The 27,788-nt window shown below is 40.7% G+C and overlaps 3 protein-coding genes and 2 gene segments (V, D, J or C); 1 reads left to right on the forward strand and 4 right to left on the reverse strand.

The window, feature by feature from the left end:
• The window catches only part of LOC117263966 (Ig kappa chain V-III region PC 3741/TEPC 111-like), a 47,997-nt gene that overhangs the window by 7,251 nt on the left and 12,958 nt on the right, over window positions 1-27,788 (reverse strand).
• Window positions 1-27,788, forward strand: part of LOC117263683 (Ig kappa chain V-III region MOPC 63-like) — a 40,175-nt gene that overhangs the window by 1,298 nt on the left and 11,089 nt on the right.
• On the reverse strand, window positions 544-27,475 carry LOC117263065 (immunoglobulin kappa light chain-like). Its single transcript, XM_078175985.1, has 5 exons — window positions 27,374-27,475; window positions 26,851-27,154; window positions 24,043-24,130; window positions 2,605-2,673; window positions 544-1,141 (listed from the first exon to the last, which is right to left on the reverse strand). The coding sequence occupies exons 1-5, from the start codon at window positions 27,423-27,425 to the stop codon at window positions 716-718; spliced, it is 939 nt and encodes a 312-aa protein (XP_078032111.1). The 5' UTR covers window positions 27,426-27,475; the 3' UTR covers window positions 544-715.
• Window positions 3,456-14,632, reverse strand: LOC144467335 (uncharacterized). Its single transcript, XM_078175781.1, has 2 exons — window positions 14,364-14,632; window positions 3,456-5,974 (listed from the first exon to the last, which is right to left on the reverse strand). Exons 1-2 carry the CDS (start codon window positions 14,554-14,556, stop codon window positions 4,209-4,211), a joined length of 1,959 nt encoding a protein of 652 aa, XP_078031907.1. The 5' UTR covers window positions 14,557-14,632; the 3' UTR covers window positions 3,456-4,208.
• On the reverse strand, window positions 15,897-18,564 carry LOC144467340 (uncharacterized). Its single transcript, XM_078175791.1, has 2 exons — window positions 17,687-18,564; window positions 15,897-16,921 (listed from the first exon to the last, which is right to left on the reverse strand). Exons 1-2 carry the CDS (start codon window positions 17,823-17,825, stop codon window positions 16,050-16,052), a joined length of 1,011 nt encoding a protein of 336 aa, XP_078031917.1. The 5' UTR covers window positions 17,826-18,564; the 3' UTR covers window positions 15,897-16,049.

A 27,788-nucleotide genomic window follows, 5' to 3' on the forward strand; every position in this document is an offset into this window, starting at 1 on the left:
GATATACTGCTATTTATTTCAGATTTAACAAACACTTTTCTGACTTTTGTAGATTAATTCAAATAATAATGCATGTTTTTTGGAGACACCTGAAGTAATTACAATATTACAGTCCTTACTATAAAGACATTTCAGTAATGAGAGCTGATTGGATGATGTATCATTGAAATGTTCCTACCATGGGTTTTGTTCCAAAGGTTTATTATTACAGACAAATCTGTGATGACTATAGCAGAATAAGTTTTACAGTCATGAAGGCATTCATATCCATTGTGACAACAGATGATGGACTTATACTACTACCATCACTGTTTGTACTAATCAAACAATAATGAGGAGTTTTGTCTGAGTTTATGAACTCTTAAAATGTTCAGTAAAAATAGACCTATATCATATATTCTGAAACTTTCTTTCTGAATTCATCACAGAGAACTTACAGGATCTTTATCATCTTATTTTTCCTCTGGATTTAATAAAGTTACTGTTACTATGAAGAGAAAATCATTCAGGCACTTTGATAATAATAAAGATGAAAACAAGTGATTTGATGAACACGTCTTTATTATGTGGAAACAGTGAAATAATATTGAAACATTGCAACAAGCTGGTAAATATTGCTATTGAAAGATGTCAAATGAAAGACAGAGATAGTTCCAGAGTGCAGAGTGAGAGCAGTAGCAGAGTAAAACCAGTAGCAGAGTCCCAGTGAGTCAGGTCAGGACTGGGAACACTGGTCTCTCCTCAGTGTCTCCGAGAGCGGAGTCTGGGAGCCCTGGGTGGCCTCACAGGTCACAGAGCCCACCTTCCCCCACTGGTCTGCAGGGAGCCTCAGGGTGCTGCTCCAGCTGTAGTGGCCGTCCTTCTCCAGCACCCCGGGGCTCCTGCTCTCCTCCCAGCTGCTGCTGCTGCTGCTGCTGCTGCTGCCGTCCACCTTCCAGGCCAGACTCCAGTCTGAGGGGAAGCCCTTGTTGGCCAGGCACATGAGCGTGGCCTTCCCCTGCTGCAGCTCCTCTCTGGAGGGGGGCAGCACCGTCAGGGTGGGGACGACTCGACCCACTGGAGGAGGAGACACAGAGACAATATGAGGAAAGTTCATACAAAGAGAAAATAAACCCCACCCTGGTGGCTGCAGCAGAGGAGGCTAGTAGTTCTATTGGTCGTCCTCAGATTGGATGAAACTGCTCGTTAACGTTTCACTTCCCTCTTTGAGCTCAGTAACCATGGCAACAGACAGGCATCACTGCTGAACCATAGCAACAGACAGGTTTCAGGACTAAAGATAAAAAGTTGAACGTGGCATTTTGTTCCTCTGATGTATTCACGTTTAATCTGCCTCTGTCGAATCTAAAAAAATGGTTTACATTATTGTAAGGTGTCTTAACAAATAACTGGTCTAAAACAGAAAAGACCTTGATGGTGTGTGCTGGCTTTGTTGGTTCAAAGTGAACATTAATCAATCAATCAATCAATCAATTTTATTTATAAAGCCCAATATCACAAATCACAATTTGCCTCACAGGGCTTTACAGCATACGACATCCCTCTGTCCTTATGACCCTCACAGCTGATCAGGAAAAACTCCCCAAAAAACCCTTTAACGGGGAAAAAACGGTAGAAACCTCAGGAAGAGCAACTGAGGAGGGATCCCTCTTCCAGGACGGACAGACGTGCAATAGATGTCGTACATCGTAACAAATGTATTAATTGTTTAAGTAAAGCAACGTAAATAAACACAATATAGGTATGGAGTGTGTTAGTCAGTGTGATCATTAGTGTACATGTGGATGTGTGGAGCATGCGAGGTGTGGTGTTGTGGAGATAATGTAAAAGAAACAGAAAAGCCTAACAAAAGTATGGACACTGGCGAGGAGTCGAGAGAGAGAGAGAGCGCGGCATCAGCCAGCACTGTTTATATCCGTCCAAGCGCCATGGGCCCAGGTGCTTGCGATCCAGATAATGAATTGATCAGCTGTTTACCTTGGTAGAAAGACAACACAACACATGTAACCAATTACGTCATCACAACAGTACGACAACCCGCTGAACCAAGCCACGCAGCCAAGCAGGGGCCATCACACCCGCCCATAAAGACACAGCACAGCAGTACCACCAAAAATTTAACTGAACAAAAATCACAGAAAAATACTCACATACTAGCCTAATATTAATAGTAATACTAAAGGAAAATAAACAAAGTTAACCTAGAATAGCTTATTAATGCTAATGAGAAAAGAAACACATAACCTCCATCCTACCCATGTCCTGCTCCTTTCCCACCTGTCCTCAGCAACCCCAGTACCTGGGAAGCAAAGCTCACGGCAGAGGAGCACGTGATAACGCGTTGGCAATAACATTATCGGTCCCCTTAATATGCCGAATATCCAGATCATAAGCCTGCAAAAACGGGGACCATCTCATTAGCCTCTGATTCGGGCATCTCAGTGAACAGAGGAAGGTTAAAGGGTTATGATGTGTAAAAACCATGAGCGGCGCACCCACATACACTTCAAAATGTTGCAGTGCCCAAATCAACGCCAACGCTTCTTTCTCAATCACTGAATAGTTAAACTGGTGACGATTAAACTTTCGGGATAAAAAACTTACAGGTCTCACCACCCCCTGGTCGTCCCCCTGCATCAGGACAGCGCCTACTCCAACCTGGCTGGCATCAACCTGGAGCATCCCACCACACAATCACCACCCACAGCAGCCCATTTCCATCTCCGCAGCCAGCAGAACATGGTCAAATGTTTCTTTAAGAGAGGAATCCTCTGACTGCTCCTGCAACAACTCACCTTGTGGCGCAGACAGTGGAAAAGAGTAGGTAATGTAGGTAATGATCAACCATATCAAAAGCTTTGGAAAGATCAATTAAAGTTGCACCAGTGAATTGGCCTTTATCAAAGGATGAGAGCACATCATTTGCGAATTTTAAAAGAGCTGTGGTGGTTGAAAAATTTGCTCTGAAATCTGTTTAGCATGGCAATAAAATATTGTACAAATGAATGTACTGTGATTTTTGAATAAAAAACAGTTTTTCAAAGATTTTTGCAATAGTACAAATAATAGAAATAGGTCGCTAATTATTCACATCTGATGAGACTCCACCTTTGAAAAGAGTAATGACTCTGGCACATTTCCAAATTTGAGGATTTGAAAAGGTAGATAGAGACAAATTAAACAAATCAGTAAGGGGATACATTATAACATGAGCGGCAAGTTTAACAAATGTGGCTCCCCAACCATCTGGACCTGCACTAGTGTTTTCTTTCAACTGACATATAGCATGAAAAACATCAAAAGGCAAGATTTTTTTGAAAGAAAAAGAATAGTTAGGAGGAGAAGATTTAAAGGAGGCAGCAATACCATGGAATGTGGACCAGAGGTTAAGCCATCACTTGAGAATCAACAACACACAAAATGACCATCAGGGACACACAAAGACTTTATATCAGTAGATTTAGTAGCCTTTATTAAGTTTTTTTTTCCTCCTCAACCTATTTCTTGAAAATTTTCCTGAGGGATTGGAGCACAACCAACGCCTCGACAGATTAAATTTAAAAAAAACAAACAAACAAAAAAAAAAAACAGTCAAGCAAGTGGCTATCACTGCAAAAAGCGCAGAAAAAGCCTGAGTGTGTCTAACCCTTATGTATGTTCTGAGACTCTAAGGAGCTCAGGTTTCATCTACTTTTCTGACAACTTCAGCATATACAGTCTAGAAGAGATGACATTTGTGTGGAAACTATAAAAGTGATTACATGAGATCATATGTAATGTGCAATAAAATTAATGACTATAAAATCATAAAAGTGCATAATAACAGTGTGGTTATATAAGCTTATATGGTGATAAGACAAGTGATTCCACGTATATAAAATAAAAACTGATTATATGGGCATGTTATTTATTTAATATATAATTTCCCCCTGCAACCCCTCCTCTGCTTCAGTATCATGAAACCTTTACTCCCTGCACAGCAGCGGAAAGGTTTCTCTCCTGTGTAAATTCTCATATGCGACTCCATCTGTGACCCCTGCCAAAATCTTTTCCCACCTTGAAGCAGCTGAACAGATTCTCTCCAGTGTGGTAACATGTTTGTCTTTACAGATTGGTCTTGGTGCAAAAATTTTTCACTCACGCTAGGCAGCTGAATCGTTTCTCTCCAGCACTACATCTTCAGGCACTGACAGGTGCGTCATCATTTTTCATTTAGTTAAACCTGACTGAGGTTTTCTGCTCTCCTTCCAATCATCACTGTCATCAGTATCAAGGTCAGAGTAGTCTCCAGTCTTATCACCAGTATGTGGTTGTAATTGTGGATCTGGATTTGAATTCCTGGCTGGTTGTGGTCCTCCACAGTCCTCTCCATCAGCTTCTTTTTCCATCTGTTGCACTGAGCTGCTGTCTGAAGGCTCCGCCTCTCTGATCTCCTTAGTTTGAGTTTGACTTTGTTTGAGTTTGCAGCTGGATGGTTTCTCTCCTGTGTGGATTGTCATGTGTGCCTTTAAACTTTGTTTGTGTCCAAAAGATTTTTTACAAGATAAGCAGCTGAATGGTTTCTCTCCTGTATGAGTCCTAATGTGTATCTCCAGTTGTGACTTGATACAAAATCTTTTCCCACACTCAGAGCAGCTGAAACATTTCTCTCCTGTATGCATCCTCATGTGTTGCTTCATCTGCCACTTGGCACAAAATTGTTTCCCACACTCGGAACAGCTGAATGGTTTCTCTCTTGTATGTATTGCTATGTGTCTCTCCAGATGTGCCTTGAAACCAAATGTTTTCCCACACTCGGAGCACTTGAAACGTCTCTCTCCTGTATGAGTTCTCATGTGTCTCCGTAAATTTCCAGTTTTTGTAAAAGACATCTTACAGACTGAGCAACTGAAAGGTTTTTCTCCAGTATGAGATCTCATGTGTATTGTAAGACCTGACTTCATGTCAAATCTTTTTCCGCACTCAGAGCAGCTGAATCGTTTTTCACGAACTCTACGTTTTAAATTACGGACAGGGACTTTATAATTTTTCAGGGAGTATAAACCTGACTGGGGTTCTCTGGTCTTCTTCCGGTCATCATCAGTCTCAGGGTCAAAAGAGTCACCAGGCTTGTCATGAGTATCTGGATCTGAGTTCTTGGCTGGTTGTGGTCCTCCACAGTCCTCCCCATCAGCTTCTCTTTCCATCTGTTGAGTTGAGCCGCTGGCTGGAGGCTCCACCTCTCTGTACTCCTTGGTTTGATGAAGCTGTGACGACTGATGACCGACACACTGATGGTTTCTCATCTGATAAAGCGCAGTGGATCTTCCCTCTCCTGTGTGGCGAGTCAGTTGTACCTTCTGTATATAGCTTTTACCACAATCTGAGAGGCTAGTTTTTTCTTCTGTGTGGATGGCCATGTGATCAGATAAGTTGTCCTTGCGATGAAAACGTTTACCACACATTAAGCAACTAAACGGTTTCTCTCCCGTATGAGTCATCATGTGTCTTTTAAGATTCCACCTGACACTGAATCTTTTCTTACACACAGAGCAGCTGAATAGTTTCTCTTCAGCACTACAACTTGAATCGCTGGTGAGTAGGTCATCATTTTCCTGAGAGTTTAAACCTGACTGAGGTTCTCTGGTCTCGGTCCAATCATCACTGTCTTCAGTCTCAGCTTCAGAAGAGTCTCCGGTTTCATCATCAGTATCTGGATGTGAGTTCCTGTCTGGTCCTGGTCCTCCACAGTGGTGTCCCTCAGACTGAGGTTTCTCTTCATCATCTTCACTCTTCACAGGGACAGGAGTGAATGTGAACTTGGTGATATCAGCCTCCTCCAGCCCTTGAAGCTGCTCTCCCTCCTGACTGCTCCACAGTTCCTCCTCTTCCTCTTTAATGTGTGGGGGCTCTGGGTCCTCCTGGTCCACACTGGAGCTCCACTCCTGCTGCTCAGGGGGAACCTCTTCTTTAACCACCAACAGCTGCTGGACATCTGCACCAAAAAGGAAACACACAAACACACATTGAGACAAACTGTGATTTCATGGGTACCAAAATCCAGTAATAACCGTAGTATTGATAAACTCTGACGTCATCAGTTATTTGATCTGTTCTTTTTAAAGTTTTGGTGTAATTTCTAATCGCGCTGCAGCCCCTACTCCGCCGACCTCCTTGAGGTACAAATGGAGTCAAGTCAGCGAGCAGCAGAGCAGAGAGGCCATGGTGGAAACAAAGTGAAGATGACTCACAGATTATTTGAGCTGACGATCACTACGCTCGTTACTGTACATAAGTGCAATAAAACACTTAATTAATACACATATTTAATAAGCATAAACATAAAGTAAGCAATATCTAATGTGCTCTGTCCACAGTCTCTTATCCACCGCCACTTTTGAGGGCTTACGTGCGGGAAAGTCAAAGAATTGATATGTTATGACCATTTATAAGGTCTGACAAACAAGCAGTATCAGTTCAAAAACGTGTCACACCTACAAGCCTTCCCATAGAAACACATTCAAGGGGCTTCCCGTCACTTAGGCTGCTGTTTCCTGTTCTTTAGATAACCGGTTCTGGGAAAAATTGCTTCTCCTCACATACCCAATGTGCACTCCACAGTGCTGGAGATAAGTCACGTCATTTTTAGCTAAACAGGACTTGGAAAGTCTAAATTCATTGCACTGTGATTTTAATGGGGCTGGTGAATCCACCACTGACCTCACTTCCAAAATCATGCAAGGAAGGATCCCAGGGGGAGGGGCTATCCTCTGGAAAAATAAATATGGCTCTCTGTTTAAAGTGGTTAGATTGGATGTGGATTGGGCTATTGGCTTAGAGTTTGAGTGCAGTGACACCAAGTTCATCATCTTGAACATATATCCACCTTATGAATGTTATCAGAATGAGGCTCAACATCTCAGTAGATTAGCCTTTGTTAGCCCCTTTATTCAAGATAATGCCTCCACCTGTATTTATGTTGGAGGAGACTTGAACGCTGATATTTCTGCTAAAAATTCACCTAATACACTTCTGTTCTGAGGGTGGGTTAATACTCTCTAGCAAGGTGCTTATGCCTGCCGACAGTTACACTTAGATCAGAGAAGCATAGCATACCACTTCATGGCTTGATCACTGTATTTGCACAGCTGACGCACATGCCTCTTTGGATGCCATGGATATTTACTATGACGATGCCTTTGCAGATCACATACCCTGTTCTATATCACTCTATGTAGAAAAACTACCAATGATGACAACAGTGGTAAATAGCACGGGTATGAGGAAACTGGAGTGGTCTCATTTAACCAATGAAGATGTTCAGAAATATATTTCTCTCACAGACACTCTGCTGAGAACTGCCTAGAGATGCAATAAGATGTGGTAATGTGAACTGTAGTAACCCACAAAGTAGTATTGATTTATGTGTTTTACATGAGTCTATTGTGAAGTCACTTCATATCTCTAGTAAGCCTTTTTATAAGCTATAATATAATATCCAGCTTGGCTGGAATGGCAGAGCTCCATGCTGAAGCTAGAGCAGCATTTAAAGCATGGGTAGCCTCAGGTAGAGACAATGGCCTCTTTTTGAACAGAAGAAATGGGCAAATGCAAATTTTAAATATGCTCTTATTAAAAGGAATGAAAATTCTATGAGATCTGACTCATTGGCTAAAAAGTTGCAAAATAATAGTTATAATGATTTCTGGACCGATCTGTTTTATTAGTGCCTGTTATTAAGGACAAAGCTGGCAAAATAAATAGCATGGAAAACTACAGGCCTAAAGCCTTAGCAAGCGTTCTGTCTAAAGTGCTAGGCAACGGCAACATGGACACTACTGTTGACGTCCAGAAGCCACCAAGGCTAAGAACTTAGCAAGCTAGTGAGCGAGTTACGTTATGCAGGTAATGCAAAGGCAAATTGTCGAATGTAAAAAATGAGGCCGCTCAATATAATCCTCAGAGCACATCAGCACCACACAGCAACACTGTCAAAGAAATGGAAAGATTGGCCACTTTTCATTCGGACAGTGTTAGCACATTGCAACACCAGGTGAGCCGTCTGTGGAAGTGGAAGTGACAGTCCTCTGGCTGTGGGTGGAAGGAAACCCTTTTTCCCTGTGGAAACTGGTTTTCACTTTAATCACTGATTTGTCCGCTTTACTCCTTTTTTTTTCTAATAAGGACAAAGCTCTACTAACAGCGGCACAAAAACTACAGCACCACTAGTGTTCTAAACTAAACCAAGACATGAAATAACCTTAGTGTTTGAACTACATGGCAATTATTGGGGACTACAACAGTGGTATGCCACCCCCACCTTGGAGGTTACTGAACCAATGCCTCCTAAAAGGTCCGCCCAGGATGCAGCAGAATCCAAGGACTGTAGCACACCAAGGTTGCCTGAAACTACAACCCCCGCCACTACCAGTGATGTCAGCACTCCACGTGTCTCTACTGCACCCCCCACAGAGCAGCTACAGCTATTGGAACATGTAGGTGCCACGTGTGGGTTACTCATCTACATCTCCCTGCTACACACCCTAGCAGAAACAAAAGCTCCCCCAGCAGTGGTACAGACCTATTACGATCACCACTGTCAAGGAAATGCATCATATCACCACGCACACCTGTCATTAGGTGGTGGTGATTGGGAAAGCCACGCACGTGAGAATCAAAGGTCCACCTGGGCAGAGGGGCTGGACTTAACCATCAAGTAGAGACAACGGAAGCAATAAAAAACCAGACACAACAGATTTTGTTTGCAGTAGAGGAAGACCCAGTGACAGCCGTGAAAAAGGTGATGCATCTGTATTCCAGTGATGATGAATGGCATCTAGAAGTATGGAACGAGTGGGGTGAACTGAGATGGCGTACAATACAACAACAACAGTGGAATCCTGAGACAGATTATCCCCATCTCAAATGTGGCATCAAGGGCACGGAGGACGGACAGGAATATTAGGCCTTTAGTTTTTCAGCTGAAAAGCTGATTCGCGACAGACTTTCCTCAACCTGAGGTACGACCACTCTCTGGAGAAGGTAGCCTTCTGTGGTAACCTTCATTTGGTAAGAGTGCCTACACCACTCACATGGTCCCATGTGAGCATCCTGCACCCTGTCCCATAAAGGCAATGCTACTCAGCTGCCCAAGAAATAATGACAGCAAAAGGTGGTTTGGGTTCGGATGGTCTATTCATGTGTTGGAATTTGTTATTTATGTTACAACGCCTGAATGAAACACAGACTCCGCTCCAACTGAGTGTGGGTACAGTGCCATGCTGCGCTGCTGTGTGAGCGGCGTGTTTGACCGTGCGTAATAGCAGCCTTTGATGGTCATTTACACACTGTCCATAACAATAGCCATGTCAGGTAACAAACTGCACCGGGCTCAGGTCGGGTTCGGACTTAAAAATCACAAAGTCTGTCGCGTTCGGGTTGGGCTCAGTTATAATTGTCTCAGACTCGGGTCGAGTTCAGTCAGGAAAATGCGGCCTGAGCTGTGCTCTAATGTGTGCACACGTGTCTGAGTGTGTGTGTGTCTCCTCTGCTCTCTCTCTCATGGCGGAGTTCCACCTCAATGCGCGATACAGAGAGCAGAGGAGAAAGCGCGACCATGTAGAGACAGAAATGACATGCCGTCATGTAAATGAGATAAATAACATGAGGCTGTTTAGTTAGTGTAACGAAAGGACAAGGTATAGACCTGTTCTATAAGAAAGGTAACCTTACATTACTTCTGTTGTGATCTGGAGCTATACAGAAAATACAGTGAAATAAAATTAACTTAACCTTCAAGGGAGCCCCCCCCCCCCCCCACACACACTTTTACCTACTTTTTTCTTCTACCCAGGTAAATAAATTCCTGGTAATAAAAGTTCCTGGAAATGTTGGTGGAAATGGGGCTTTTGTGTCAAAAAATAAATAACTAAAAACTTGGGAAAAACAAACACAAAAACAAACATACAGTACAGGCCAAAAGTTTGGACACACCTTCTCATTCAATGCGTTTTCTTTATTTTCATGACTATTTACATTGTAGATTCTCACTGAAGGCATCAAAACTATGAATGAACACATGTGGAGTTATGTACTTAACAAAAAAAGGTGAAATAACTGAAAACATGTTTTATATTCTAGTTTCTTCAAAATAGCCACCCTTTGCTCTGATTACTGCTTTGCACACTCTTGGCATTCTCTCCATGAGCTTCAAGAGGTAGTCACCTGAAATGGTTTCCACTTCACAGGTGTGCCTTATCAGGGTTAATTAGTGGAATTTCTTGCTTTATCAATGGGGTTGGGACCATCAGTTGTGTTGTGCAGAAGTCAGGTTAATACACAGCCGACAGCCCTATTGGACAACTGTTAAAATTCATATTATGGCAAGAACCAATCAGCTAACTAAAGAAAAACGAGTGGCCATCATTACTTTAAGAAATGAAGCTCAGTCAGTCCGGAAAATTGCAAAAACTTTAAATGTGTCCCCAAGTGGAGTCGCAAAAACCATCAAGCGCTACAACGAAACTGGCACACATGAGGACCGACCCAGGAAAGGAAGACCAAGAGTCACCTCTGCTTCTGAGGATAAGTTCATCCGAGTCACCAGCCTCAGAAATGGCAAGTTAACAGCAGCTCAGATCAGAGACCAGATGAATGCCACACAGAGTTCTAGCAGCAGACCCATCTCTAGAACAACTGTTAAGAGGAGACTGCGCCAATCAGGCCTTCATGGTCAAATAGCTGCTAGGAAACCACTGCTAAGGAGAGGCAACAAGCAGAAGAGATTTGTTTGGGCCAAGAAACACAAGGAATGGACATTAGACCAGTGGAAATCTGTGCTTTGGTCTGATGAGTCCAAATTTGAGATCTTTGATTCCAACCGCCGTGTCTTTGTGAGACGCAGAAAAGGTGAACGGATGGATTCCACATGCCTGGTTCCCACTGTGAAGCATGGAGGAGGAGGTGTGATGGTGTGGGGGTGTTTTGCTGGTGACACTGTTGGGGATTTATTCAAAATTGAAGGCACACTGAACCAGCATGGCTACCACAGCATCCTGCAGCGACATGCCATCCCATCCGGTTTGCGTTTAGTTGGACGATCATTTATTTTTCAACAGGACAATGACCCCAAACACACCTCCAGGCTGTGTAAGGGCTATTTGACCAAGAAGGAGAGTGATGGAGTGCTGCGGCAGATGACCTGGCCTCCACAGTCACCGGACCTGAACCCAATCCAGATGGTTTGGGGTGAGCTGGACCGCAGAGTGAAGGCAAAGGGGCCAACAAGTGCTAAACACTTCTGGGAACTCCTTCAAGACTGTTGGAAAACCATTTCAGGTGACTACCTCTTGAAGCTCATGGAGAGAATGCCAAGAGTGTGCAAAGCAGTAATCAGAGCAAAGGGTGGCTATTTTGAAGAAACTAGAATATAAAACATGTTTTCAGTTATTTCACCTTTTTTTGTTAAGTACATAACTCCACATGTGTTCATTCATAGTTTTGATGCCTTCAGTGAGAATCTACAATGTAAATAGTCATGAAAATAAAGAAAACGCATTGAATGAGAAGGTGTGTCCAAACTTTTGGCCTGTACTGTATATGTGTAACCTGAGGGCTGGAAACAGCGTCCAACTGTCTCTGTTGCTCGTTCTCCTCTTTTGAAAAGAGACTTTCTATTAACTTTTTTTCTGCCTTTTTTAAAATGTTTTTTGGACATTTCATTCACATGAACTACTCACCAGCCTGGTGAGATGTCACAGTCACTGCTGTCACTACTATGAACTAAATGATAGAGATGAACAGACCTGCTCTGTGATTATAACCACAGAAGAAGACACTAACCTGCTCTGTGTTTATAACCACAGAAGAAGAAGACACTAACCTGCTCTGTGTTTATAACCACAGAAGAAGAAGACACTAACCTGCTCTGTGTTTATAACCACAGAAGAAGACACTAACCTGCTCTGTGTTTATAACCACAGAAGAAGAACACACTAACCTGCTCTGTGTTTATAACCACAGAAGAAGAAGACACTAACCTGCTCTGTGTTTATAACCACAGAAGAAGACACTAACCTGCTCTGTGTTTATAACCACAGAAGAAGAACACACTAACCTGCTCTGTGTTTATAACCACAGAAGAAGAACATACTAACCTGCTCTGTGTTTATAACCACAGAAGAAGACACTAACCTGCTCTGTGTTTATAACCACAGAAGAAGACACTAACCTGCTCTGTGTTTATAACCACAGAAGAACACACTAACCTGCTCTGTGTTTATAACCACAGAAGAACACACTAACCTGCTCTGTGTTTATAACCACAGAAGAAGACACTAACTTGCTCTGTGTTTATAACCACAGAAGAAGACACTAACCTGCTCTGTGTTTATAACCACAGAAGAAGAAGACACTAACCTGCTCTGTGTTTATAACCACAGAAGAAGACACTAACCTGCTGTGTGTTTATAACCACAGAAGAAGAAGACACTAACCTGCTCTGTTTATAACCACAGAAGAAGAAGACACTAACCTGCTCTGTGTTTATAACCACAGAAGAAGAAGACACTAACCTGCTCTGTGTTTATAACCACAGAAGAAGACACTAACCTGCTCTGTGTTTATAACCACAGAAGAAGAAGACACTAACCTGCTCTGTGTTTATAACCACAGAAGAAGAAGACACTAACCTGCTCTGTGTTTATAACCACAGAAGAAGACACTAACCTGCTCTGTGTTTATAACCACAGAAGAAGAACACACTAACCTGCTCTGTGTTTATAACCACAGAAGAAGAAGACACTAACCTGCTCTGTGTTTATAACCACAGAAGAAGAACACACTAACCTGCTCTGTGTTTATAACCACAGAAGAAGAACATACTAACCTGCTCTGTGTTTATAACCACAGAAGAAGACACTAACCTGCTCTGTGTTTATAACCACAGAAGAAGACACTAACCTGCTCTGTGTTTATAACCACAGAAGAACACACTAACCTGCTCTGTGTTTATAACCACAGAAGAAGACACTAACCTGCTCTGTGTTTATAACCACAGAAGAAGACACTAACTTGCTCTGTGTTTATAACCACAGAAGAAGACACTAACCTGCTCTGTGTTTATAACCACAGAAGAAGAAGACACTAACCTGCTCTGTGTTTATAACCACAGAAGAAGACACTAACCTGCTGTGTGTTTATAACCACAGAAGAAGAAGACACTAACCTGCTCTGTTTATAACCACAGAAGAAGACACTAACCTGCTCTGTGTTTATAACCACAGAAGAAGAAGACACTAACCTGCTCTGTGTTTATAACCACAGAAGAAGACACTAACCTGCTCTGTGTTTATAACCACAGAAGAAGAAGACACTAACCTGCTCTGTGTTTATAACCACAGAAGAAGAAGACACTAACCTGCTCTGTGTTTATAACCACAGAAGAAGACACTAACCTGCTCTGTGTTTATAACCACAGAAGAAGAAGACACTAACCTGCTCTGTGTTTATAACCACAGAAGAAGAAGACACTAACCTGCTCTGTGTTTATAACCACAGAAGAAGAAGACACTAACCTGCTCTGTGTTTATAACCACAGAAGAAGACACTAACCTGCTCTGTGTTTATAACCACAGAAGAAGAAGACACTAACCTGCTCTGTGTTTATAACCACAGAAGAAGACACTAACCTGCTCTGTGTTTATAACCACAGAAGAAGAAGACACTAACCTGCTCTGTGTTTATAACCACAGAAGAAGACACTAACCTGCTCTGTGTTTATAACCACAGAAGAACACACTAACCTGCTCTGTGTTTATAACCACAGAAGAAGACACTAACCTGCTGTGTGTTTATAACCACAGAAGAACACACTAACCTGCTCTGTGTCTATAACCACAGAAGAAGAAGACACTAACCTGCTCTGTGTTTATAACCACAGAAGAACACACTAACCTGCTCTGTGTTTATAACCACAGAAGAAGAAGACACTAACCTGCTGTGTGTTTATAACCACAGAAGAAGACACTAATCTGCTCTGTGTTTATAACCACAGAAGAAGAAGACAGTAACCTGCTCTGTGTTTATAACCACAGAAGAAGACACTAACCTGCTCTGTGTTTATAACCACAGAAGAAGACACTAACCTGCTCTGTTTTTATAACCACAGAAGAAGAAGACACTAACCTGCTCTGTGTTTATAACCACAGAAGAAGAAGACACTAACCTGCTCTGTGTTTATAACCACAGAAGAAGAACACACTAACCTGCTCTGTGTTTATAACCACAGAAGAAGAAGACACTAACCTGCTCTGTGTTTATAACCACAGAAGAAGAACACACTAACCTGCTCTGTGTTTATAACCACAGAAGAAGAAGACACTAACCTGCTCTGTGTAACCTGAGCTGAGGGTTGTAAACAGCGTCCAGTAGTTTCCGTTGTCGCTCGTTCTCCTCTTTTGAGCGACAAAGTTGCTCCTCGTACTCTGCTATCGTTCTTTCAAACAGCCCAAATATCTCTTCAGCAGCCGCAGTTAGTCGCTGCTTCACCAACGCTCTCAGCATTTGGACTTTACACATCTTCACACTTTAAAAACACAACAAAGACACTCTGCTAACAGACGTTTCTGCTCGACGCCATCTTCTTCAAACACTGTCAAGTTAGCGACAGGAAAAAATAGAGCTTCCGGGGCAGCTCAGCTGCTCTCCTTCAAAATAAAAGTCCAGATTACAGACACAATGTCCAAATAAGGGACCGATCTGTATTTATCAGAGGAGGGTGGCTGTGGTGTGACCCTCCCTGAGTGACTGGGGGAAATCCATGACCCTCCCTCCACCATAAATGAGTTAGTAGATTTTTAAAACTCACCCTTTGATGTTTGAAAGTTAAAATTTGAAGATGAAAAAAGCCTCAGTTTATTTTGGGGCACATTTGAAATGAGCTGTAGAATTAAATGGTTTTGATAAAATATCACAATTGTATGCTCAGATGTAATTGTTTAGTTTCTTTCTGAATGAAACTTCGTCCACATGATGTGTCCAAGGACCGTCGGAAATTTGAAAATCCAATGATAATTTCTGTTTGTACTATTTCTGACTGTGATAAATGTGATTATGGCAATTTTTCAAGTAACATGCCTCAAAACCCACATTTTCTTAAAAAAAAAGGTTTATCTTAATAATAGTAATAATAATTTTAATAATAATTTCCTTTCTAATTTACAGTTTTCTGACTGATAAATGAAAGTTACAATAATATATTTTTTAAAGAAAACATGCCTTCCACGTTTTATTTAAAAATCTGCAGTAAAATAAATACAAAATGAAGACATTTACAGTTGTATATAAAAAATAAAAACAACATAATTCCCTGCCCCCTCATAAATAACAAACTGTCTCTGAGTTGTTGTTTTCTGAAGCTGGGCCATCCTCAGTGAATCTGCTGCTCACATGTCATTAAATGACGTGTTCAAATGTCCTTCATGTTGTGGCACACTATGGTGTGATCAGAGGAAAACAGAAACATAGATGGAGTGAATGAAGCAGCTCTTTATTCAGTCCTCTCAGTTTGGGAAACACTTGCTGCTTTTTACTGATTTAACCAACTCAGTTTGAACAAAGACAAATATTTGATGACATTTTCAGAGCTCAGAGAAAACAACTTCACGGTGACCTTTGATTACCAAATTCTAATCAGTTCATTCTTATGTCCAAGTGGACGTTTGTGCCATAAGTGTCATGTTGTAGTAACATAGAAAGTGTCATGAGGTAACGTCTCATTCTTCCCGCAATATCTCAAAAGGGCCTGAAGGGAATTTCCTCATATATGGCCCCAACATCCACTTGGACGTTTGTGCCACATTAGAAGAAATTCCTTAGGGGTGTTTTTTAATCCATCATGTCTATGAGAATGTGATAAACATCCCAAAGACATAATACCTCTAGCCACGTCTCCCAGTGGTGCAGATGCGTGAACACCTTGTGGCGGAGAACCAGCTCCGGATGAGTTCCTCCTGAACATCACCATCATGATGTGACTGTTTGCTTTTCGTTCAGTCTGCGGCTCTTCACCTTCACCTGCTGCAGTCTACGACACACTTGTGGTTTTTAACCTGCGAATGCCACGTGAATCTCTTGCCACAGACATTGCATTGAAACGGTTTCTCCTCAGTGTGGAGCGCCATGTGTGTCGTCAGATTGGCCTTTTTTGAAAATCTTTTACTACACACGGAGCAGCTGAACGGTTTCTCCCCAGTGTGCACTCTCATGTGATTCACCAGCGTGCACCGCAGGCTGAAACTCGTGTTACAAACTGTGCAGGTGAACGGCTTCTCTCCCGTGTGAACTCTCAGGTGTGTCGTCAAATTTGAGCTCTTTGTAAAAATTTTACCACAAAACGAGCAGGTGAACGTCTTTTCTCCCGTGTGACGTTTCGTGTGAATCTGCAAATGGTCCTTGCTGCTGAATCTTCTCGCACACTCTGAGCAGCTAAAAGATTTTTTAACCGTGTTACATCCCACATCACTGACAGTGTTTTTCAGAGCGTTGAAACCTGACTGAGGCTCCCTCCTCTGGTTCAAACCATCGTTACCATCCTCAGTCTCACAGGAGAGTGAAGTCGTCATGGTATCAGGTTGTAAATGTGGATCTGGATGTGAGTTCCTGTCTAGTCCTGGTCCTGGTCCTGGTCCTCCACAGTGGTGTCCCTCAGACTGAGGTTTCTCTTCATCATCTTCACTCTTCACAGGGACAGGAGTGAATGGGAACTTGGTGATATCAGCCTCCTCCAGCCCTTGAAGCTGCTCTCCCTCCTGACTGCTCCACAGTTCCTCCTCTTCCTCTTTAATGTGTGGGGGCTCTGGGTCCTCCTGGTCCACACTGGAGCTCCACTCCTGCTGCTCAGGGGGAACCTCTTCTTTAACCACCAACAGCTGCTGCTGGACCTCTGCACCAAACAGGAAACAGGAAACAGATTGTTGCACATATTGTTTTGTGGATATCATACAGGGATGCTCCATAAAGCACAGCTCTAAACTCGAAATGGAAATTAAATAAAGATTTGAAATTAATAAAGGCACAAATCAAATTATTCAAAACATTGAGAAAACATATCATGGACTTTCGTCACCAAAAACGTTTTGAATCTTTATGGACAAAAATTTCAACAAAAATATAAAAAAAAATTTGAATATCACCCAACTAAAATGTTTTGAATTTTCATCAAAAATTATTTTAAATAAATATCAGGGCTGTATGTCTACATTTATTTATTTGTATATTTATTTATTTTAGTATAATAGATAAGATTTTGCTGCTATAAAAATGACTGAAATTAGATGAATAGATTTATAACTTATTAAATTAACCTTTGTTAATAAAGTTTTCCTTTGGCGCCAGAATTTACAGTTGAAGGGCAGTAAAAAATAACATTGCAATACTCAGCATCTCAAAACATGTTAAAAATCACAGTAATATTATATTTTGTTATTTTAGTATCGTGATAATATCGCACCACGGGTCCTCTGGTGTTCCCCACCCCTGATGTACAATCATTTTATTGTATTCTACGTTAGTATGTCACAGTAGCATGAAAAACATGGAGTTATAACAAGAAAAGGGACTCGTGAAAAGGAGAGTGGTTCCTGGTTATAAGAACAAACGTCACGTCCTGTTGGCAGCAGTGACAATAAACATAAACCTGTCTCCTCACCTGTGGTGTGTCTGTGGATCAGCCTCTCCACCTCCTCCTCATACTCTGATAATGTCCTCTCAAACAGCCCGCAGATCTCCTCAGCTGCTGCTCTCAGTCTCTGGGTGACAACAACTCTCAGCAGCTGGACTTTAGACATGTTCACACAACTTCCTGTCCAAATAAGCCTCCCTTAATGTTTGTTCTCTGACTGACAAGGGGCTGCTCGTTTCAGGCTAGCATGCTAAGCTAACTTCTCTCTCGGATTGTACACTTCCGGGGCGATGACAGAGAGGACAAACACTCAGAGCAGGTGAAACTCAAACACGACACACAAAGCAAATGTTAGTTTCCTTCAGCTGTGAGTCAGTTACATTTTATAAAGTGACAGAACGTCGCTACAGAATCGACCTCTTCAGTGGGCCGCCATCTTGTTCTGACAGTTAGTTGTTCTTCCGGGGCAGACCTTCAAAATAAAACCGGAGCATGGCTTTCTTCTTCTTTTTCTAATTATCATTATTATTATTATTATTGTAATAGATAAATGAGACAAAAATAAAATAATAAAGTAATAAATACATTTCCTCTTCCTCTTTTGGGTTTTATGGCAGGTGGCACACACACACACACACACACATATATATATATATACATATAATAAAAAAGGTAACATGAAAATAAAAATAATAAAATAAATAACAAAATAAAATAAAAAATAGATATTATGGAAATAAAAATAGAAATTGAAAATAAATAGAATAGAAATAAAATTAAAATAACAAAAAATAAATTAAATGAAAGATAAAAAATAAAATATGAAAATAAAAATAAATATAACAGAAATTAATCAGTTCAGTTACTTTCAGATATTAGAACAGTTTTCCTACACTGATGTCAAATACATTTTTAAACTGAATTTTTCTCTCTCAGCTTCCTGATTTCTCTCTTTAATTTTCCATGTTCTCGAGAGTATTTTTGGAATGTAAAACTACATGTTCCACTGATTCCTCTGCTTTACAGTGCTCTCATGATCCAGATGGATGTTTGTTTATCAAGTGTAATGATTTGTTAAGTCCAACTCTTCACCTTGTTAAAACGTTCTCTTCTTTAGTGCATCTTTTAGCTGTACTCACTGCGTCTACTTCTTGTTGTATTGCATACAGGTGTCGTCCTGTGTTTCTAGTGTCCCAAATGTGCTGCCACTTTTTAATGATGTTTCTTTTGATAATTCATTTTATTTTCGCTTTACAAAGTGATATGTCCATAAACTCTTCATGTTTCAGAGCCTGTTTGCTTATGAATCAGCAGTTTCATCGCACTTAACTCCTCTGTGAGCTGGAATCCACATAAATGTTAGATTCATATAAATATTCACATTTTTAAATCTGTACAAAGTTTCATCTGTTCCATTAACTATATCCTGCCGACTATTAGATGCAAATGATTGTATGTAGAGTAGTTGAAAAGGCACTTGCCCAAACTGTATTACAATATGAGAGATAGGGATAAATCAGACTATAATAAAGAGTTAGGAGACAGTTTGCAAAAACATTCTGACCAACCCTTAATATTACAACAACAGATTTATGGATTTTCTTGTATTAACCCAGTCGTTTTGTTCTCTTCAATTAAAACTCTCATCAAGAAAAATGCCCCAAAAGTTTGTACTGAACAATTGAGGACTGAAAAAACTAAATTATAATTTTCAATAAATCCTTAGAGTGGGGTTTTTTTGCCACTGAAAATAATTAATTTAGATTTTAAACCAGCATCAGCTTCCTTCATCAGTTAATCAAAATTTAAATTGGAGAGACCAGGGGTTGTGTCATCTGCAAACATTATCAGGAAAAGGATATTTGAGACATTAGATAAATCATTTATATAGATGAGGAAAAATAATGGCCCAAGAATGGAGCCCTGCAGGACCCCACAGGTTAAGCTAGCCTTGCTGGAATAGCATCCCTTAACACAAACAGCTCACTTCTTTCAGTGACATAATTATCTAATGATTTGTATGTAGCATCATGAAAAACATCATGAAAACCAAGATAAGAAAAGATAGACTTTACTGTCCCAAAGGAATTTGTCTTGGATACATGTGGTACCTGCCATTAAAAGACACATAAAAGTTTAGACATGCAGTTCCTACATATACATGTATGTACAAACAGATCTGATTTAAAGGGCCAGTGTGTAATATTTGGCATGGTTTATTGTCAAATCTGAATCTGAATATTCTACCCATTAATATGTTTATATAAGTGTATAATCACTATAAAATAAAATTTGTTTGGTTTTCGTAGCCTTATAATTATGCTTTTATATATATATATATATATATATATCAAGGGCCTTGCTTTAGAGAGGTCGCCATCTTGTGCCGCCATGTATGTACGGCAGACCGAGCGGCCAGAGAACGCGTTTCGCGTGTATAAATAAACCAACGAAGACAGCGGGAGGAAGGAAGAAGGAGGAGGAAACAGCAGAGAGCGTTAGTAGTTCGTCGATAGAGAGTTATTGCTCTGCCAGTCTGTCTTGCTATTTGTTGTTGTCGGTTTGTATGTTTGTTGTTGTTTGTTGCATTGCTTGTTTTGTTTTTTGCTGATGTTGCATTGTCCGTTCTGCTGCATGTGTGCGCTATTTTTGCTGTTGCTATGCTGCGTGATGCTGCTCTCTGTTAGCCACTTTATGCTATTTGTCCCTTATGTGGTGCACGTTGTATGTGTTGCTGTTTCTTTTATCTTTTGATACCCCTCTAACCCCTGTCCCCTTCTCCTCAAGAGGCTCTTGCCAGGCTGGCCTGATGTGCTCTCTCCTCTTGGTTCTGGTTCATAGCTGAGCTACAGAGTTTTCAGTGAGCTGAAGTCTCTCAGTGGTGTTTTTTGGGAGGCCAGTAAAAAGTGTGTTACAGTAGTCGAGTCGGCTTGAGATAAGCCATGAATCAATTTCTCAGCATGTTTTTCATTTAGAAATGGCCATACCTTAGCGATGCCTCTGAGGTGGAAAAATGATGCTGTTGTCACCTTGTTAACATGGGACTTGAACCTCAGATGTGAATCAAGGATCACACCAAGATTTGTCACTTTAGATTTAATCCAGGGGTTAAAATCCCCAGATTATTAAGCAGTATTTCTTTTTTGTTCAGTTTTTATTTCATTTAACTTTAAGAAATGATTGCTCATCCATGTATTTATTGCCAAAAGACATATAGTGATGGAGTTGATGGCTGCAGCATCGTTTGGCTCAGCAGAGATGTCGTGTCATCTGAGTAAATGTGGAAACAGACATTGTGTTCTCTAATGATGTCACCAAGTGGCAGCATGTACAGTGAGAATAAAAATGGATCCAAAACAGAGGTCATGTTTCTCAGACAGATGATCTCCAAGACTGACGTAAAACTTTTGAACCAGTTTAACACACAGTCTAAAAGACCGACCATTTTTCAAGACTGATTGAGAGTCACGGTCAACAATATCAAATGCTGTGCTTTGGTCTAAGATGACGAGAACTGAGACTTTAAACAGAGTTTGGTCTGTGGTGGCTGATTATGTGAGTAAGAGCAGTTCTGGTGCTGTGGTGTGTCCAGAACCCTGATGAAAGTCCTCCAGGATACTATTCTCTTTAAGAAAGGAATTTATTTGCAAAAATGTTTCAAGTATCTTACTGATGAATGGACGGATGGCTGTCGACCTGCAGCTGGTCAGGGCATTTCCATTTAGGTTGTGTGTCTTTTGGGTGGGTTTGAAGACTTGTATTTATAACCTTCAGGACGTGACTTGAAACACTGTCAAACACCTGCTTAAAAATATAATTGAGAATCTGCACTACCTTCTGATCTGACTGACAACTGAGAGACGGGATGAGAATTTGGGATTCATAATATGATGTCGACATGAACAGATATTTTTTCATAGTGTAAATTAGATGATGGCACAGATGTGTGTGTGTGTGTGTGTGTGTGTGTGTGTGTGTGTGTGTGTGTGTGTGTGTCCTCAGTGAAGTGTATCAGTCTCTGCAGTAGCTTCCAGCTGCAGCAGTCACTTCAGTTTCTGTTCAGTCTGACTGAGGGAGGTTTTTGTATGACGCTTTTTCACTGTGTGAACACACTCTGACTGTTGATCTCATGATAACTCTGACAGTAGTAAACTGCTGCATCTTCAGCCTGAACTCCACTGATGGTCAGAGTGAAGTCAGAGTTTGATCCACTGCCTGAAAAACGACCTGGAATCCCTGATGCTCGAGTGCTAGTTGCATAAATAAGCAGTTTAGGAGTTTCTCCATCTCTTTTTTCATACCAGCCTAGGCAAGGTTGACCATTACAACAACAAGTAACCTGCTGACTGGTCCTACAGCTGATGGAGACGGAGGCTCCCAGAGCAGATCTCACTGCTCCAGGCTGAGTCACTGTGACCTGACCTCTGGACTCTGAGGATACAGACACAAAAACATAAAGCAGCGTCATGGTTTTGTGGTCTTCATTTCAGAGGGACGGATGTTGATAGAGGAGAGGAGTTTGATTCTCTGGACTTTACCTGTGAAGCAGCAGCAGAGGAGAGTCCAGATGAGGACGGAGGTCAAAGTCATGTTTTTGATGAAGAGGAGGATTTCTGTGGCTTCTGTTGTCATGAAGGACAGCTGTCAGTCATCCAGTGTTCAACTCTCAGGACTATAAACTCTCCCAGAGCACTGGAGCATGGTGCTGCTGATGCAAAGTGGCTCTCTATGGAAATGCTCTGACTGACTCCAACAGGGACTTGGATTACTCTGATGATGCTGTTTATCAATGGATCAATACATTTATCAGAGGATTGATCAGGAATGTGTCACTCATCATTTACATGTGGATTTGCTTTGAGTTTTATGGGCAAATTTATACCTGAATATTTTATGAATTTCCTCTAATTCAATACCAAACAAATCAACTTCACAGTGCGACAATTTTACTTTTGAGCAAAATTCCTGTTTATCAATAATCATAATTTACAATAAACATGAGTTCATAATAATCATTTATATTTGTTAGAATTTACTGGAGAAATTTTAATTTGTTTTACCTGAAGAGAAATTATTATTGCTTGTAGATGTTAAACATTTCAGAAAACTAAATGTTAAATAAATAGTCATATTTGTGAATAAGTTTCAAACATTACAAGCCGTCACTTAATAAACTGGGTAAACTGGGAATGTGTTTGGTGAGTGTGTTTGTGTCAAAGTCAGAGAGCCGTGTCTCTGTACAGTCAGAGGTTTTTGTACGACCACTCAATCAGTTTGTATCACTGTGGTGGACTTTTGGTGGAGGAACCAGACTGGATGTTAACTGTAAGTACATTTGACTCCTTTAATAACCCAAATTCTATATTGATTCTGTTTTATTTCATATCTGTAGACTGTGCTGCAATATTTTAGCTGATAATTGGAGTTTAATATAATTGTGATGATTCTTAAATGTGTCACATAATGTCCTCAAACAGACTCAATTCTTCTTCAGTTCAATATTTTGTTTCTCTAGAATTTCAGTTGAAACAGTTTATAAATATGAAGTTTCCACAAATGATTCTGTCAGATGGAAATAATGTGAAACTTTCAGCCCAACTACTGGGGCAAACATTCTCATAGGTTTTATTGATCTTTCTCAAACATTGACAATCTTCACACAATGCATGTCATGAAAGAATATCTTCAAAGATGGCTGTTGTTTAAACAACATGCTGTATGAGTAGGACTGATTTGATGAGTTTAATATGTAATTCAGTTGTTACGATGTTCACTTTGAACCAACAAAGCCAGCACACACCATCAAGGTCTTTTCTGTTTTAGACCAGTTATTTGTTAAGACACCTTACAATAATGTAAACCATTTTTTTAGATTAGACAGAGGCAGATTAAACGTGAATACATCAGAGGAACAAAATGCCACGTTCAACTTTTTATCTTTAGTCCTGAAACCTGTCTGTTGCTATGGTTCAGCAGTGATGCCTGTCTGTTGCCATGGTTACTGAGCTCAAAGAGGGAAGTGAAACGTTAACGACCAGTTTCATCCAATCTGAGGACGACCAATAGAACTACTAGCCTCCTCTGCTGCAGCCAACAGGGTGGGGTTTATTTTCTCTTTGTATGAACTTTCCTCATATTGTCTCTGTGTCTCCTCCTCCAGTGGGTCGAGTCGTCCCCACCCTGACGGTGCTGCCCCCCTCCAGAGAGGAGCTGCAGCAGGGGAAGGCCACGCTCATGTGCCTGGCCAACAAGGGCTTCCCCTCAGACTGGAGTCTGGCCTGGAAGGTGGACGGCAGCAGCAGCAGCAGCAGCAGCAGCAGCTGGGAGGAGAGCAGGAGCCCCGGGGTGCTGGAGAAGGACGGCCACTACAGCTGGAGCAGCACCCTGAGGCTCCCTGCAGACCAGTGGGGGAAGGTGGGCTCTGTGACCTGTGAGGCCACCCAGGGCTCCCAGACTCCGCTCTCGGAGACACTGAGGAGAGACCAGTGTTCCCAGTCCTGACCTGACTCACTGGGACTCTGCTACTGGTTTTACTCTGCTACTGCTCTCACTCTGCACTCTGGAACTATCTCTGTCTTTCATTTGACATCTTTCAATAGCAATATTTACCAGCTTGTTGCAATGTTTCAATATTATTTCACTGTTTCCACATAATAAAGACGTGTTCATCAAATCACTTGTTTTCATCTTTATTATTATCAAAGTGCCTGAATGATTTTCTCTTCATAGTAACAGTAACTTTATTAAATCCAGAGGAAAAATAAGCTGATAAAGATCCTGTAAGTTCTCTGTGATGAATTCAGAAAGAAAGTTTCAGAATATATGATATAGGTCTATTTTTACTGAACATTTTAAGAGTTCATAAACTCAGACAAAACTCCTCATTATTGTTTGATTAGTACAAACAGTGATGGTAGTAGTATAAGTCCATCATCTGTTGTCACAATGGATATGAATGCCTTCATGACTGTAAAACTTATTCTGCTATAGTCATCACAGATTTGTCTGTAATAATAAACCTTTGGAACAAAACCCATGGTAGGAACATTTCAATGATAAATCATCCAATCAGCTCTCATTACTGAAGTGTCTTTATAGTAAGGACTGTAATATTGTAATTACTTCAGGTGTCTCCAAAGAACATGCATTATTATTTGAATTAACCCTATGGACCCTCAGCATTTTTGGGGTATTTTTACTGCCTTTACTTTTAAGCTCATATCACAGTCATTATAAAGGCTACATACACATGCTATATATTGTTTTTTTCAGGACAATCTGGGCTATCCTGATTTGCCATCATTACATGTTATTCTATGTGCCTGTATTTTATATTAATTTTTATATCAATGAAAAAAACTAATTTGTGTTACTAAATTCTTACATTTTTACATGTATCTCACCGTAGACAGTTGGAAGTTGACATATTCTGCCATATATGAAGAGGGGAGACTCTCTGGAATCTGGCAATAAAAGAACCATGATGCTGGGACATTCTGTCATTTCACAGCTGTCCAAAACATGTGGTTTGTGCCAGGCGGACATGATTGCCAGTATTTTTTCATTATTGCAAGAAATTCCATTGACTCATTCACATGTCAAAAATGTGTTTTATCTGAAAGAAACATGCAATATTTACATCTAAGATCATAGAAAAACAGTCAACCAAGTGCAATGATGTCCTCCAAGATAATATTTGCCACTTTGTTTGCAGTAAATAAAGTTTGTTGTTGTTTCTCAGTTTCAGTCATATAGTGGGGGGACATTTTGGGCACTGGCGGGAGGGGGGGGGGGGGGGGGGCATGTCCCCCTCAATTTATATGGTGACTACGGCCCTGTCAGCATGCATAATTAGGCTGCAGTTGTCTGGGTGCGCAAAGGTGAAGTGGCTGGTCTTGTCATACAAAGTTTGATGGAGTGTCAACTGGACAATATGGAGATATTTGCATCTTGAAAGCTGGACTACAAATGTGGATAGACAGGGAGAAACACACACAAGCCTAAGACGTGGTAAGATACGATATTCCTCACTATATGAAGTGACTGATAACAAGATCTGTATAATGGATTGTAAAGAAATTCGTCAGGTTTTTATTTTGTAGACACTTGATCTGTATTTATAGCGTGATGGGATGACAGCACAATGATGTGTGTGGCATAAGTGGAAAGCTCTGCTCCTGCGCTTTCATGTTATATATGTGGCATTTCTGTGCGACCCTGCATTTGCGAGTAATCCATCCAAGAGTAATGTGTGTGCAAAGCTGTATGAAAGCTCTGTTATACATGATTTTAGTGTAACTTTATCATTTTTTTTGCTGTGAAAACATTGGACTACCAACAAGTGCTTGGTCTTGTCGGAAAGCTACAATTCCGCTGTTTCACGTGATATGTGTGGCTTCTCGCTATGACGCACAGTCATAGAGATCAATAGAGAAGAACAGGTGCGAATTTGGACGCACTATGCGTCATTCGGGCCCATAGGGTGAATCTACAAAAGTTAGAGAAGTGTTTGTTAAATCTGAAATAAATAGCAGTATATCGTCTGCATAGAGAGAAATAAAATGAGTTTGATCTACAAATTTAAACTGGAAAATATTTACATCCTGTTTCTGCTGAAGAACCACAAAGAGAAATAAAGAGATGACAAAAGAACAGAATTAAAATGTGACTGATTTACATACTCCATAAATCGTTTTTTGGTGTAATCTATAAAATACATATTTTTGTTGGAATACAAAACACACAAAATGGCTCAAATATGTTGTACACATAAGTAATTGTACAACATGAAAAAAATATTGATATCAACTGTTGTTATTTATTTAAAGAATGAGTTCCTTAAAGATCCAATGAAAAATGGTAAGATTTAAAATATATAATATTTACATTCATACATTCATGTGTTATCATACTCTATGAATTAAATTATTACTATTCTATTATGAATCATTAAATTATTCTTTAACAGAGTTTAGCTTTGATGTGCAGCAGAATGTTAAAAGCCTGATTAAATAAAATATACATAGTGTTTTATATACAGTACATTTAGATAATATTTGTTCTAAGTGAATTTTTCTTAACTACATTTTTTTATTTGGAGTAAAACTTGTGTTGTTTTAGTTTCAGTGCAGCTGTTGAGTCAGATCAGTTCCTCTCCAGCTGAGGGAGGTTTTTGTACGACGTTGTATCACTGTGTGAACGGTGTGCTGTAACCCTGCTGACAGTAATAAACTCCTGAATCTTCAGCCTGAACTCCTCTGATGGTCAGAGTGAAGTCAGTCCCAGATCCACTTCCACTAAAACGATGTGAAACTCCAGACTGACGAGTTGTAGCTGAATAAATCAGGAGTTTAGGAGCTTCTCCAGGTTTCTGAAGGTACCAGTGGAGGTAGTCACTTACACTTGTACTGGTTTTACACGTGATGGAGACAGTTTGTCCTGGAGCAACAGACTGAGATCCAGGAGACTGAGTCAGGATGATTTCTCCTGATGAATCTGAAAACATGAGAAAGAGGAGAAGGGTTATTGAGACAGATCCAGCTTGGAGAAAGATGATCAACATCCAAACAGAAGAGTCTCATTTCTTTAACATGGAGAATAGATGGAAGAAGGTAAATGCTGCTTGTTTCAGTGTTTCTCCATCAGAGCAGAACATCATTGTGGTGAACCTGGTTGCATCCTGAAGCAAAGTTTTCAGACAGAAGAGAGTCTCACCCTGAACAAGGAGCCCCAGGGTGGCCAGCAGTAGAATCAGTGACATCATCATTGTGCTGCCGGCGTGTCAGTGGCTGTGAAAGGCCTGGACAGCCACTGATCAACACTGGCCTCTTAACAGCTGGGAGCAGAGAGGCAGGACACATATGCAAACACACAGAGTCAGTCAACTGGAGCTGTCCTCAACATATCAGGCTGTTTCCTCTTCACTACTGGGACGGCTGATTGTTTACATCATCCTCATGGAGATTAACACAAACTCAGGTGGCTTCAGAAGTAATTAGTAATCATATTAATTAATATGATTTAATTTACATTAAATCCAAAATGGGTCTTCACCCTTTAAAAGTGGAAAATGATGTCACTGTTTAAACTTTGTCTCATAAAATACACTATCAATGTGGAACTCTGATTA

This window comes from Epinephelus lanceolatus, chromosome 16 (genome assembly GCF_041903045.1).
Source record: "Epinephelus lanceolatus isolate andai-2023 chromosome 16, ASM4190304v1, whole genome shotgun sequence".
Classification (NCBI taxonomy): domain Eukaryota; kingdom Metazoa; phylum Chordata; class Actinopteri; order Perciformes; family Serranidae; genus Epinephelus; species Epinephelus lanceolatus.

Coding starts and splice junctions, on each gene's coding strand:
- LOC144467335 (XM_078175781.1), bottom strand. CDS start 14,556: ATGTGTAAAGTCCAAATGCTGAGAGCGTTGGTGAAGCAGCGACTAACT. Junction 5,975..14,363: donor GCTCAGGTTACACAGAGCAG/GTTAGTGTCTTC, acceptor TTTTTGGTGCAG/ATGTCCAGCAGCTGTTGGTG.
- LOC144467340 (XM_078175791.1), bottom strand. CDS start 17,825: ATGTCTAAAGTCCAGCTGCTGAGAGTTGTTGTCACCCAGAGACTGAGA. Junction 16,922..17,686: donor GATCCACAGACACACCACAG/GTGAGGAGACAG, acceptor TGTTTGGTGCAG/AGGTCCAGCAGCAGCTGTTG.
- LOC117263065 (XM_078175985.1), bottom strand. CDS start 27,425: ATGATGATGTCACTGATTCTACTGCTGGCCACCCTGGGGCTCCTTGTT. Junction 2,674..24,042: donor GGTCTGCAGGGAGCCTCAGG/GTGCTGCTCCAG, acceptor GGGATGCTCCAG/GTTGATGCCAGCCAGGTTGG. Junction 1,142..2,604: donor ACCAGGGGGTGGTGAGACCT/GTAAGTTTTTTA, acceptor TAGAACTACTAG/CCTCCTCTGCTGCAGCCACC.